Source organism: Cygnus atratus, chromosome 21 (assembly GCF_013377495.2).
Source record: "Cygnus atratus isolate AKBS03 ecotype Queensland, Australia chromosome 21, CAtr_DNAZoo_HiC_assembly, whole genome shotgun sequence".
Classification (NCBI taxonomy): Eukaryota; Metazoa; Chordata; class Aves; order Anseriformes; family Anatidae; genus Cygnus; species Cygnus atratus.
Window position 1 is genome coordinate 5259523 of NC_066382.1, and position 15150 is coordinate 5274672.

The following is a 15150-nucleotide window of genomic DNA, read 5'->3' on the forward strand; positions in this document are numbered from 1 at the left end:
CTCATGAGCAGAGCTGGCATTGTTCCCAATCTCCAACAAGGATCAGCAAAGGATATTACCAGTAGAAAGAATTGATAGGAAAGCTGCGTCCAGGGGTAGGTAATACAGGAGAAGAAGGCTTCTTGTATCACCTGAACAGTCTGAAATTTGTCCTTCTACCAAATCAAAGTTTGCAGTACTTCTAATCCTACTGCTACTGTAGAGATCATCAATAACATTTATGGAGGAAGATAGTTTTACATTCTAGGGCAAGAGAGTCAGTTACAGAAAGACTCGAGGAATGTCTCTTAATATACAATGACAGAAAATGGTTTTCACTGTTTTACATAACCCAACAGGTTTTTATGAGTTTTACAGGATCTGCAAATTCCATTTCTCTCCCTGCCACTAAGCCATGCTCTTCAAGCATGAAATAAGTCCTCCTCTGGTTCCAGTCGTTACATAACCTCTTATCTATAGTTTCTCCTGTTCAAAGTGTTAAAAGGTTAATCACAAACTCTACCCCTTTGAATACTGGCTAATTTTACTGTGCACATCACTCCAAATCTATGTATGGGTTTTGACAGAGCAGACTGAACGACTTACTCCTTTATCTAAGTTGGCAAGTCCGCACAGAATTCTGAGAAATGCTACTTGAGCTTCCTTGGAAAGTAAACAACATGCTTCACATCTACAGAGGGAAAAACGTCCCTCTGCAAATCTCCTCCGTGGCAAGCATGCATAACAATTACAGCTCTGTTTAATGGACTCATTCCTTGCCTTGATTTCTCATCTCGATTTAAGATTTATCACTGCTACCAGAAAAATCAGAGCAGAAGCTCGGGTACATGATATATATGAGCACTTCACTGAAAAAACTGCAGCAGATATAAGCGCACAGGATACTCGTAGAGAATCTTATGCATGTCTTACTTCAGTAATGCCTTTTAAAAAGCAGGATCTTGCAGAATGGAATCACTGCTAAGACAATCTTCTTGCACGGTCTGGCTAAAAAACAGACAAAAGTAAAGAAGCCTAAGAATGACTAAGACTGTGCTCTACAGCTCTGGACCTCTGCTGTTTGTACAGATATTCACTGCAGTGTTTCTAGAAATACAAGACTAGTTCCATTGCCAAGGTCTAATACATCAATAGAAAAAAAGATTGGGCAATTCATATGTTATAGCCAACTGCTTTAGAACAGCATGTCTTTTCATGCAGCCACGTAATCTAAATGTAGTTCATCCTAAACTAGCTTTTGGGAAGCCAACAAGGAAGATAGTTACCTGCTGAGCCAGTGAGAAAAGGTCCTGATGAAGAGCCAGCACAGCCCTGTAGAAGGCACCATCGTGGGTGTCCCTTGGGATCATGCAGGTATATTCTTCCATGCTATCCCACTGACCTGCAGAGACACAAATATCCTCAGCAATACAGCAGCTCTCTCTCTGTGAGAGAAGGACAGAATTATGCTACAGTGCTTAGACATCAGTGACTAGGCTTGAATTCAGTATGGCAATAAGGACTGCTATTTGTTCCCTCTACATACAGTAATTTAATAGAAGGTTGATATCTGTTTGAATCATTTCTCTTTGATCTTTACAATTAATCAATTTCTACTTCAAGACAGATGTCAGAAGACTCTCAGTTAATATTGCATGATCAGGTACGTTAATCACGGGGGTTTTAACATTTTCTCTAAGTCATTTTGCCACTGCCAAACATTGGCCTAGAGGAACCATCCATCACTTTCAGCAAAGCACTTTTGATCTTTTGTGTAGTTAAGGTGATTGTTTAAGGGTCTCTGCATTAATGTAATGGAAGACTGTTTATGGGCATTTATCACTATGTTTTGCTATGTAGCTTGTCCAAAGTTTTGAACAAAGCATGTTTTGATTTCTCTCTCTCTCTGTATACATACACACACACACACACAATTATATACAAGCAAAAACAGATTTTTTTTCTTCTAGGCAGGTTGTTTTCATCAAGAAGTTTCTTACATTCATTGTGATGAAAAAGTTGAAATGCTGACATTTCCAGCACATTTGAATGAGTTAGCGTTCTACAAAGCAAAAGACTAACTTCTCTCAGCAACAGATGGCAGACAGCAAGAGGTTTACAAGCTTATCTAGTAAATACCTCGCTATCACTGATATGTGGACCATCTATAGATATATTGCACTTATGATTGTCCGCTCAGCCAACACAACACATCAAAATGCTCAATAGACAGTTCTAATTTGTAAATAAGGGTCTGCCAGAAATCATACAATTCTATTAGCCTCATTGCAGGTCTGAGCTACATTCAGTATAAAACTGAGCAAAAAGGACCAGTTAAGCAACTGATTATCTACTCAGACCCATGAGGCAGTCTCTGTTACATGACACTGTACAGGGAGACCTTATGTAAATGCAGGTTTTCCAAAGGGCTTCAGTGTTGAATGACACCTACTTCATATCCCGATGTAAATAATTGTGTTGATTCATCTGTTTCTTATATTTTGTAGTTCGAAAGTTAGAACTATTTGTGCTTCTATACTGTTGCCTGTCATATACTATCACACAAGCACAGCTGGAAGGATACATCACCTAGACCCCAAGCAGCAGCAGCAGCCATCCTCGCCATCTTAGCTTGAGTTTCATCATTAACCTGTGTCCACTTTTCACAGCATTGCTGGTGGAGCTGGCCCCTAAGAAGAATCCACAATTTCTAATCAGTGAAAAGCCTCTTCTAAGAATTATGTCTTGTTAAACAATCAGTTTCCACACACTGGAAGACAACCAGCCCCAATTCTTTTTATGTAGAGTGGAGAACAGGATTTGCCTCTTCTCTTCTGGCCAACTGAGACACACTAGTCTGATAACAAACACCCTACCATCCAGAAATAATTTAAGATCACACTAGGCTTTGAAAACAAATCCAGACAATAGTCGGCATTTGTTCTTCAGCAGTTAGTAATGCCTATTTTATGAACTGATCTGTCAAATCCAGCCCATAAATCCATGGGAAAAAAAAAAAAAAAGGCAAAAAACCCACAAAAGTCACCAAACAATGGACTTTCTTTTTTTTTTTTTTTTTGCAAGAATCATTACAAAGAATATATGATCTGAGTAGCTTATGAATGGCTCCCACTACCAAACACTTTGGATAAACACACAAACTTTGAAAACAGAAATTAAAGAATCAGTATTGCTGTAACCTAGTATGAAGACTTGTCATGGCAAGATCTCAGAGGGGACTCTGAATCTTTCATCTCCAGCAGAGACGAAAGATCAGGATTTTTTATATTGCATCTTTTAAAGCAACTGTGAATGCTCTGTTAATCAAACCAATTACTGTGGGTGATGCAGTTCCAGAATTTCTCAGGCTGGATACTCTGTAGCAGTGAAATAGCTGCCAACTTGCCTTCTTTACGGTCATCCTCTCCCCTCCCAAAAAGGAAGATGAGTTAGTCAAACAGACCCAATGGGCTGCCACAGGCAAGATAGTCATTCTGACAGCTTAACAGCCCAGGAGAAAAAAAACAAACAAACAAACAAGAGAACAAATGAAAAACCAAGCCAAACCTAGCAACAGCAGTAAATCAAGACCTAGTAGATGCTAATAAAGTCGTATGGATCTTGCAGACATAACTACATCAGAAGACAGATGGCTAAGAAAATTTTGTCTGTATTTTCAAAATGTCACTGCACAGAGTACTAAAATAATGATGCTCTGCAGTATCAATTCTAGATTAAATCTCGCACTATGCCAAGCAGACTCCAACAGCACAAAATAATCATGTTGAACACTAGTGATGAAGCCAAACCAAGGAATCCTCAGTCTTGGGATGATGTCTCTATAGTCGGTTGCAAGGTAGCAGACAGCACTTTGCAATGGCACTTCTGCATTGTAAGGGAAAACAAACAAACAAAAAATACTATTTGCATACAGATGCAATGCAGACCCATGACAAACTCACAGATCTTTGTAGGATTGTCTCTGAGAACATGTTTAAGTTAATGTCTAGTTTCCACAGAAGAACAGATTTCTTTTGTAATATGTTTGTTACTAACTTGTGAGAAGGCTCAGAAAGGGCATTTTACACAAATATTTGTTCTGCAGGAGGAAGGAATCCCTGCTGGAAACTGCCTACTGCCTAGAAAAGGTGACTGCAAAACTGCCCAGTAAAAGACTTTTTGCTACTGAAAAAAACACATGCCCAATATGCCTCACCCTCATCCAGAAACAAAAACGGTAGAAAAATGGTGTCAGAATTAGGTTTCTCAAAGAGCTCTGTTTCGCTAACAATAAAGTGACGTTAGTGAAGAGGAATCTCCTTACTGTGTGCCATCCCACGGGTTCACGTCAGGACCCATCGGCAGAGAGCTCTAGTGACACAAAGAGTTCAGTACAAAGGCGGCTCCTGAACCAAATCAGTTATGCCCCTGGGTAGAACTGCACACTGCAGTGCACAGGATATGTCTTCTCCAATTAGCTTCTTTGAATTGAGGGTAGCGGGGAGAAAAACAGAAGCCCCTACTTAACAGTAGGCTGTAAGTCACTACCAAGTCATCTTCTCATGAAAACTTACTCTAATCAGTTACATGTTGACAACACACATTTACACAGGGTTTGAAATCCCAAACATTCACACAAAGGGAATGCTTAATTGGCACTAAAAGAGAAAAGTAATAATAAAAAACTCAGTCATCTGCAAGAGAGGTGGTAAGAGGGTTTTAAAGTCGGGGCAGTTTGTTCAGCATATTCTTACACCCAGGTGATTACTGGGAAGCAGACAACTTTAATAGCAGTTGTGCAGAAGATGTGCATTCTGGATAGGCATATGAGGTCTGACCAGAAGTAAATGCAGAAATCTCTTCTATTTTAATAATAGAGTTTACAAAGTAGGGCCATGACGAGCTCCTTTTATGATTGTTTTTGACAAATGCTGCCCAGTTAACATTTCCTGAGAGGTCTTTTCTATTTAATAACTTCTTTCCCTTAAAAATGGAGTTGATCTGATGATCAGGCTGTAGATTCCCTTTAAGAGAGACCTTAACTTATCAGATAGTCCACCCCCAAATATTTAGAGATAGTATTTCCTTTTCTGACTACCATGAAAAAGGCAAGAAATTGCTGGAAATGCTGGAACTATTAGGTAAGCAGTATTAAGAAGGAATTCAGGCAAAAAAAAAAAAAAACACCCAAATGATGGCAACCACTGAAGAGTTAGGCAAGATTTTTAACAAGTACAGTAACTTGAATTTCTGAAACTAGAAGGAAATATAAAACAGCAAGAGGAGAGGCTGCATATGATCTTAATAAAGGACAGACCACCCAGTATAACTGTCCTCTTCTCAATCTCCAGGCATTCCCCCTTACCATTCTCCAAGTGCTTCCAAGCAACGCATTCGTCCTAGCATCAGCTCAGGATCATCTTTGTTTGTGTCCATCTTCTTGTCATAGGCCACCAGAGCATCTTCCCATTCATGAAGCTTTTCGTACCAGGTGGCTTGAATTTCCTGGGGGATAGAGAAGAAAAAAAATCAGAATAAATAGCAGCATTAACATCCACCATTCTGTATTAACTACTGCTACTTTTCCTGGAAAATTCTGTCTCTGTGGTGATCACTTAGCCCTTTGTTCATTCTAAATATCCCCACTTCTCTGATACCGAGAAAACACAAATTCCAAGTATTGCTCAGCCTGCACAGAAATGAACTCAGGTTTACCAGAGAGATGAATCTAACATCATCCATCAGTTTTCCCTGACGCTGAAATACTAGCTTAGTAGCTGGGCTGTGCCAGAGGCTTTTCTTTTTGGAGCAGGGGACTAAGGGGGAAAAGTGGGAAATAGGAAAAATGGTAAATGTATAAAATACTCCATTTGCTATTGTTGCACATGCTTGCATTCAAGTAAGAGGAACAGTCCCGTGTTGAGGAATGGAGTGACTAACTTGGGGGAAAAAAAAACAACAAAACAAAACAGTGCATCTGGCTACTACTAGTCCATTTTCCAGGACTGCAGGCAGGCAGGATGTTGGGGTCTAACAACAACCCTTACAAGGGAAGGCTGTAGTTTGTAACATATACTTTAAAAAAAAAAGTGGTAATCCTTATCAGCTGCACAAACCTTTCTCTAATCTGTTTCTAGATTTTGTTTCTAATTTTCAAGAAATAAAATGACTTGAGTTTTTGATATTTTTTCCATCCTGATCTCTGCCTCTGCCAATATTTTTTCTGCTCAGCCCTTGGCAGCCCATGTCTTGACATATGCTGCAGTGTGGATTCTCTTCCCAGCCCTGTGGGCAAAATCAATATAAACCACGCTCTGCATGCCAGGTCTTCTACTTGGGATGTTTATATACCAGCCCTTTAATTTCTCAGCTCAGTCATAATATTTCAAGTAAGTTCCTGAAAGTAGAGCTCACAGACCCTCTTAATTTCTTTTCATTGCTTATTCTGAGAAACTCTGCATTTTGAACTACATTACTGCTAAAAGTAAGGTCAGAATTAGGTAACAATCTGCTCTGCTCAATCCGCCCCAGGAATCACAAGAAGCTGTAAAGATGGTCTGAAGTCCTAACACCAGAGGAATTCAGTCTGAGTTCCACTGTTCTGTGCTTATAGCTGTTCTCACTTGATAGTGGTTCCTAACAAAATAGCTAGTCTACCATGCTCCCAGGGCTGCCTTCTCTTCCCAAACTCCTTAAGACACTGCAAGAATTATCAATGCAAAATAATGTTTTTAACAGAGTAGAATTGGCAGGAGAATGTAGATACTTGAAACCCTGAATGCAAATGAAATTATTATTAATGACAAAAAGAAGGAAAAAGGGAAGTCACAAAGAGAAAGACACAGATACAGCAGGGTGTTGTTTTATTTCTGTGAACAGTCAAAGCTGTAAGGGACTGGCCAACATACTATTCTGAAAAATAGTATCTGTGAACTCTCTTATAGATTCAGGTACCTCCTAGATGAGGGAGGTAAGAGGCATAATTTAAGTTAAATGCTTACCTGGAAGGTGTTGATGCAGTTTCTCAAAATTCCTCAAGCATTTAAAACTTAGAACAGGTACTTACTTCCTTCTTTCCCAATGCATAGGAAAAACAGACTTCACAATAAAATAACTTATTTGGTCAAGTTGCTGGTTTCCCACACCTGCATTGTCAGCTATAGCTGCAAAATTCTTCCCCAGATCAGGTTCTTGCACAAGCAATAAGCTATTATTTAACTCATTTTAAGCACAGCATTTGATAATCTGGGTCTTATTTTCCTCCAGCTGCACATCTGCTGGAACTGCAGGGCCTAGCTCTGAGTGCAGACTTCCCCAGCTACCTTCCCTTTATGCAGTGCTTGCTAAGTGCACTGCGCACCTCCCGATAGGCAGCAAGGGACCTACACTCGGAATGATGCAATATTACAAGATGGGCTATAACCTCAACGCGATTAATTTAAAAATAAAAACCACAGAACGTGTCTGGCCCCTTCTCCCCCCCCCAAAAAGCCACAAAGAACACATTAGGTATGATGAACAGAATTATCCAGCAGGACTCACCAGCTCCCCAAAGTGCTTCATGGCGTATTCCAGTACCCCAGCAGCTGCTTCTGGCTGTTGCAGTTTATTGTTAATGCTGCAGAGGTGGAAAGAGAAAGATCATTTAACACAGCTGGCAGCGCTCAGGGGCTGGTATGAGCTTCTCCTTGATAATACTCTGTGTCAGTTAGAAATACCAATGAAATGCTCCTTTTTCTTTCAAACTTTTAAGTAAGCGATTAGATCACATGAGACACACTGACTATTTGCAAAACAATAGGTGCCCATATATTCCTTACATATATTTTTCAGGACTCGTTACACAAAACGGTGACTGTGTATGATTATCAATTCTAAATACTCTGCACAGGAAGGAGAACAGTTGCCAATAGTTTGTGAGGCAAAATTTGTCAGAGAAGTGTAAGGCAAGAAGTCACGCAGGAGAACCTCAGGCTGTACGTGAGACTTCTGGGATTTCTTACATGAACAACAATTCAGAGTACATGTCTATTACCAGAAAACATACCTGAATGGAAATCTTTCTTGGCTTTTCTTTACCATTACAACTAGCTTCCTGGATGCAGTGTCAAGAAAGCCTATACCACATACACTACATGCTGGAAATAAAACTCGATTGCAGAGCATTTCCTGACTACTGATTCAGAAGATTTCAATTTGGATTCTCTGCAAAAAAAGAACTTTGATATGAAGTCATTCCTCTAGTACTCATAATTCCTTTTGGAAGTATATGTGTAGGATGACAATCCACTTCACAAAGAGGCAAGCATACGTCCCAGAAACTCATAGTTGTGTGCAACTAATTTCACAGAAGGGCATATAACTGTTGGTACTCAACATGCAGATGTTGCCAAATCAGTGTGCATGTGAGCATACCTATAAAGAAAGGCTTCCATCTTTAAAGAATCACCAGCCACCATTCTGGAAAGGATTCTTCTGACTTTTTCCTTGTTTTAATTCCCTGGCTATCACTTTTCCTCTTTGCTACCACTAAACTTAAGGATTCAAACAAGATTTAACACAGTGAGCAGAAAGGGACTTGAGAAAATCTTCTGCACCTGCTTCTCATATTCCATTTCTTCATTTTAATTTCCTCAGAAGCTCATGTTCTTAAGCTAGAACTTCCTCCCTAGATGTTTTCTTAATCTTATCCACCTCCATGCCTACAAGACCTTCCTGCAATCAAATACCAGCTGCATCTACTAAAGGCCTTACAGTACAGATCCCTCCCCTTCTCTAAAACTGACCACCAGCTTCTTTACAAATCACAGTCAGGATTTTAATGCTCCAGGAAAAAAGCTACACCACTAGAGCTGCTGAAAAACGTCACCAAGAAAACAAAAAGATTCAATCCCACGTCCTTTCACATAATACCTCTGCACTGGTGCACACCCATACTGGTATTCTTCTTTTGCCAGTTTTCAAGATCATGCCAGAAACACCAACCATCACAACCAGCTCTCACTAACGATCATACCGTCCTACGGAGCTACGCACATTGGCTTTCAGTTCCTACAGTCAGAAACGGCTCTGTCTCCACATCAGTGCTTGGTTATTAGTGCTTTTGTTCAATGCCTCTTTAAAGAGGAAAATAACTTTTTAATCAAGCTCATGCTATTTTATAAGGCTTATTTATGAACAGTCTCTGGCTCATTGCTCTCCTCTTTCCCTTTTGGCATTGGAGAACAAGTGCAAACTGTTCAAAGCGATGTCCCAACAGCTGAGCGTGCTACAAAACGCATTATAGTCCAACACTAAAAGAAAGTTTTCAAGTGTTACTTTTCTGCTGTCCCTGCAGTCTCCTTTCCTGACAACCAAAGGGCCAGACTTGTTGACACGCTATGGATATCTGGAAAGGTCAAGTAAAATATCCTTTTTCAAATCAGGCTTAGTCAGGCTAAGAACATAACACAATCTCATTTCCAGAAGATAGGCACCCAAAAATGGGAAGCACTTGGAGTACATCCCTGACTTTTTTTAAAGCAAGACAGTCAAAGAACATGCTACTCCATGCTTCCCAGGGGAAAGCTAGACAGCAGAGCCTCGTAAAAGTGATAAATGGCTGTCACATTTCATATCCTGATAATTTAAAGAGCCATTGGCAGGAACATCACTTCCAGTATGTCAGACAGTTAATGACTTCCAACTTATCTTTCTTGTCAACGCACCCTGACAAATTGGCCGTTATCTTTTATTCTACAACAATTAGTACTGCACTTTTGCTAATGCTCCCTGGTGCACTCAATTACTCTTTTTTGTTTTGTACTTTCTTGGCTGTCCAAAGTAGAATGAAATGTTTCATACTGAAAGCTTTGTCTTGTTAGGCTTAAAGAAAGGGATTGGAAAGAAGAGAAGAGGAAGGAGAAAGATTTGGATTTAAAAGAATACACAGCAGGAGATATAACACTGTGTTGTGATTATTAACCATAAATTACTCTCCTGTAATAAGCGATCTAACCCACACGGTGAGTAAAGATAAGTAATTTTATGGACTGGTATAAACCACTGCCTGGGAAATCTGTCAGATATTTAGTGCACTGTTATAGCACATTAAGAGAGTGCTTACACAAAATAGAGGGAGTAGAAAATACTGACTGCTTTGGCAAAAACAGACCTGCACACAGAATGTCAACTGTCACGAAGAATACAAAAATCCCTCCAAAGCAAGATTCATGCAAATTGGCTTCTATTGACATGACTGAATATTCAGACTTTCTTCAGAGCAATAAAACCTTGATAAACACAGAATCTTTTTGCTTTTCAGTCTTATACACAAAAGAATATGCAATTGTTTGTGGATTGACTAAGTTCTGACCTTGTGGTTTTTTGTGGCTTTTCTTTTTGTTTTAACAGAGCTTGGATTTCTGCTTTTTCTCTTCTGCGGCATGCAGTGTGCTCTGATCATGGGACATATATTGACAGTTCCCCAAAATCACTGCTGCAGCAGCTGATGAATGTGTTTTTAACAGACCCACAACTCTGTGCATACAAATTCTGATAGTGGGCCAGCGGACTGTACTTCTCTTGGAAAAGCATTTCCACGTGGAGCTCTGCTAATGCATTCAAAATACGTTCAGAAATCACGCCATTCTGTGCTTCCCTCCCTCCCTTTCACCTCCCCACTGTTACAGCATTGCCTCTCTTCCTGCAGATATGATGAGGCCTGTGCTCAGGCAAAATCACCCTAAATTCTACATTTTTAAAGCATTGAAAAGCTGTTTTTTTAGATATTGTGCTGGGGACTAGACAGAATAAATAACGCTAACATCCCTGCAAAAGGCCCCAAAGGACTAATACTCCAGCCAGGCAGAGTTTCCAGGGGAGTTTAGCCACAGTGCTGCTGCTGGAAGTCAGGAGGATATAGTTCTTCTTGTACCTGGGAAAAGTTCCTACAGTCTTTTTGGATTAAAGGACAAGGTGGGAAAACATCTGTACAGATAGAAACAATGCTGCTGGCTAACCCAGCAGAGAGTAACTTAAGTCTTTGTTCACTGGGTGGTGTCCTTGCAGTTGTTCCTAATTCAGGATAATACAAAGTTTAATACTAAGGCGAAGATCAATTCTTCTCCATATCCAATACGGGAAGGACAAATTAATCTGTTCATTTTTGTTTAGAAGCTAGAGAAAAAAAAAACAACCACCAACACCACACACTACCCACCGCCATGATGGCTCAGCAGCAGGACGTAAAAGAAGACTACACTATTCCCTTTCTTAGAATTTTTTAGGTATAGGCTTGATAGGTCATACATTACATACGTCAACTTTCAGGAAAGGCTTAAGCTCCTCCGGCTTCTTCCCTTCAGCCAGTTCACAGTCCACCTCACTACCCGATTGTCCAGACCACACTTCTTCAGTTTAGCTGTGAGGATGCTGTGGGAGATGGTGTCAAAGGCTTTACTGCGATAAAAATCTTGGGACAAAAGTCTTGAGCTACTTTAATAGTAGTGAATGATTATATGAACTTATTGTTTGACTATCAAGATATCAAATAAAAATGCAAGTTTTCAGCATTCACTTCTGAGCTAGAATCACAAAAAGAAGAACAGTGTTTAAGAGAAATACACTCCTATTGCTCGTATATTTTAAAGGCTGTTTAAACAGAAACCAGACGAACTGGGAACAAAAAACAACTTTACTGACTTCAGCAGGAAAAACACTCAAATGATGGATTTTCTCCTTGACAAAACGCAGGCATGTCTAACGTTCACTAGAAATATTCTTTTATACAATCCTGAGTGCTTTCCAGTCATCCATTATCTCTGAGGGTCTCTACCAGTATTCTGTCACTCAAAATATATTGAATCTTCAAGGACTTCTGAATAAGAGACTAAACCCATACACATCTTCCCTAAACAATTTTTTTTATAATAAAACCTTTTCCAGAGGTCCCAAGCCTATCTGTGAGAGAACACACACATCTTCTATGTCTAGAAAGCATCTCAAAACTTACTAGAAAAACTTGATTTTTGCACTAAGGCAGCTTGTATGCAATGTCTAGACAAGTAGCAAACTTCTTTTTCAGTCTCCCCAACTCTGTTTAAAATTAAACCTCTATCTCACAGATTTTGCCCCCTAAATCAAGCCTGTTTTTCCTTCTGAAATGCTGAGAGCTTGCTTCTGAGATTAGAAGTGGAAGGCATTGATACAGTGTGGATACTTTGGGGAACAGATAATCCTCTGGCACAAGAAATTGGCTTTGTAGACTCTTTTCCCCAATTCTACAGTTTGTGTTCAGACATCCCTGAATTCTTAACTCAACAAACTTCAGAAAACAAATGCTCCCTGCGTTAAGTCCTGCACCCGCCTACCCCCCAAAAAATCCAAAAAACAACACTGCCATCATGCCGCTAAAAGTTATTCCAATGCCAGGAATGAATACGTTTGAGAAAACAGTGCCAGCAAAGAGCTGTTCAGTTGTGGTGACTGACTGCCTTGCAGGCCAGGCTAGCCCCCCACCTCACCTTTTCAACAAGAGTGCACCACACTGCTCAGAGGCGTTACAATTGGCCATATTCCCAATCTTGATATAAATAGTTGCAATGCAAACAAGATCATTCACAAGCTTTGAAAGGAAAAGCAGTGATAATTGTTACAAGTAAATTCTTACCAGCCCTGCTACTCAGGCTGCAAGAAGTTTTGTATCGCCTGCTCTTTGTTAACCAGTCAGTGAAGACAAGGAAGGCAAATAATTGCCAAGGAAGATATTTAGCTGAAAGAGGTGAAATGGAAACAGAGTCTTTGCGTGTTGGTTATGCAAGAAAGGATCTATTAGATCAACATAAAGTATCACAAGTCGTTGTAGGAAGTACATAGTTTGTTTCTTATCAAGTCCTCTCTTTTCATCGGTTCCAAAGTAACTTCAGGTGTTTATAATTAGTTGCAGTAGGCTGCAATTTTATTAGACTTTACTAGGGATTTAGTCATTAATGTAAAGCTTTAGCAAAGCAAATGGTAGAACATTTATGAGTATCTCTAAAGATTAAACTAAATATCTCTAAAGATAAACAGTTTCACGCTTCCTGGCTGTCTGGAAGGGAAAAGCAGAGTTTCGGAGAGCTTGGCAAAGCATGGACTTCTGAGGTCTGCCAGCAGAGAGCTGATGAGGGTCTTTGCCATCTCAGCAAGCACCAGGAATGCTAGATTCTAAGTGTTTCCGGATACATATTAAGGGTTTTGCAACGACTAGCTACCAAATAAACACCCATGGGGCACAGCTTTTCTTCTTCTTTCTCTTGGCTTCACATACACCTGCCAAAACAACTTCCCAGAGAAGGCAGTCATTTACACCCACCTCTAATTTAATCTGGCCCTCCGGGGCCAGATATCTAGTTCTAATTAAGTAATACTAATACACTTCTCTAATTAGGTAAAATCAACCAACATCATAGGCATAGGGTACACGCTAACTGCAATGATGTTTGGACTTAATTCTCCCAACCACTTCAAACTGACATCCTTAATGAAGTCAAAAAGGATTTGCCTCACGTTCTTGACCTTAAGAGCTCACCTTTTTAGCTATCATGTAACAGAGTATCTCTACCTACAAAATAAAATGGAAGAAAAATAGGGCAATGAATTTCTGACTAGATTTCTCTATCAGTGCCAAGGGAAAGTCAACAGTAGGACAAGGACCTACCCAGCAATCAGGGAACTAGTTTCTCCCTAGATATGCCCACAGCTATGCCACTTTCCAAAATACAACCTGAATTCAGGATTTATTTATTTATTCTTTTAATACACCAGTACACAACAGTGGAATTAATTCCTATAGATTGTCAACTTCTACAACTGATCTTATATGGCAATAACTTGCATGAATAGGTACTGCTGCCTAATAGACTAGTACTCTGTTCTCCATGCAACAGGGAGAGATTCAAATACTCAAAGAAGTCAAATTCCATTAAGGCTAAAGTCTGCCAAGAGAGATGTCTGTCCAAGTCTCTCCTAATACTTCCTCGAAAGTAATGACAGATGTGAAGGTTTATGCTCTTTTCCAATCCTGCATTATGTTCTCTGTAAGGTGTAACAGCAAACAAAGTGATAGAGCAAAGAAGTATCAGATCTTTTTTAAAACAGGCAAATCAAAGTATGCAAGAGAAAGATGTCTTGCATTAGGATATACAGTTCAGAGGCTAAATCTGAAATAAAACCCTGGCTGACTCATTTTCAATTAAATAGTTTAGAGTGGGGATTCAGAAGCCTTTTTCTGCACTGTTTTGTAACATCTGGATGCAACGAGGAGCTTGTCTGAATGCTTGGTACTTCCAGAACTCAAATCAAGAGGGAATGCAAGGACAGCGGCTACCCTTTTCTAGATTTGCCCCTCATGATGTGAGCGTGCGTGTGGGGAAATTCAGACTGCACAAAACAAAGAAGAGTTATGGTAAGCTAGAGAAGCAGCAGAGTGGATTGGAGTACTATGTAATACGATGGGGGTGTTAACAGGGTGACTTTTTGGGGTGGCGTAGCCAAAGTCTGGCTTGTCCTGCTCTTTGTTCCAGCTTCCACAAAAACATGTTTCTCATCACAGGCAGCCTGAGAAGAATTTGCCCCTGGGAATGACAGAAGCTCCAGCTGGAAGAGGGCTCAGACAGGATTAGAGGCAGAACAAAAAGGTCATGCTTTCGTCCGTGCACAGTGGCACTTTCTGGTCTGAAGGAGTAAAGCAATTTTGCTATGGAAGGCTTCTGGAATGCCCACAAGAAGAATGCGACTAAAGCCAACCGTCTGCTCTAAGCAGAGGTGTCCTCAGTACTTTAATCAAATTCTACTTACACATATCTCTGGTGATATCTCAGGTCACCGATAGCAAATGGTAGCCCCACCAGCTGATACTACAGACTACAAGGGTTTCTGCCTGAAGTACAGCACACAGGCAGTCACCCACAACAAACCTCAAGATACCCATGCTGCCTTAGAGATCTCTCATTCTGATCTCCTCCAGAAGATCCTCTCTTCTTCCTCTTAAAAAGAAAAGAGTCAAGGTTATGCAACATTTGTATTTGTGTTCCACCCCTTCAGTACTTTGATGCTTTTATCCTCCTAAATCTTTGCACCCAGGGGAAGGGGGAACAGGCTCATTTCTGTTCCACAGAAAAGCCATTTGCCAGCTGTGGTGCAACTCAGAGG

At 40.1% G+C, this 15150-nt stretch overlaps 1 protein-coding gene across 2 annotated transcripts in view; it reads right to left on the reverse strand.

Annotated features, from left to right (window-relative positions):
* Positions 1-15150, reverse strand: part of MTOR (mechanistic target of rapamycin kinase) — a 65690-nt gene that overhangs the window by 22742 nt on the left and 27798 nt on the right. For both annotated transcript variants that reach the window (XM_035557526.2, XM_035557525.2), the window contains 4 exons: positions 7522-7597; positions 5345-5484; positions 2569-2669; positions 1266-1381 (listed from right to left, as the gene is read on the reverse strand). In XM_035557526.2, the coding sequence (XP_035413419.1) occupies positions 1266-1381; positions 2569-2669; positions 5345-5484; positions 7522-7597 (433 nt within the window). The remainder of the gene's footprint in view (positions 1-1265; positions 1382-2568; positions 2670-5344; positions 5485-7521; positions 7598-15150) is intronic.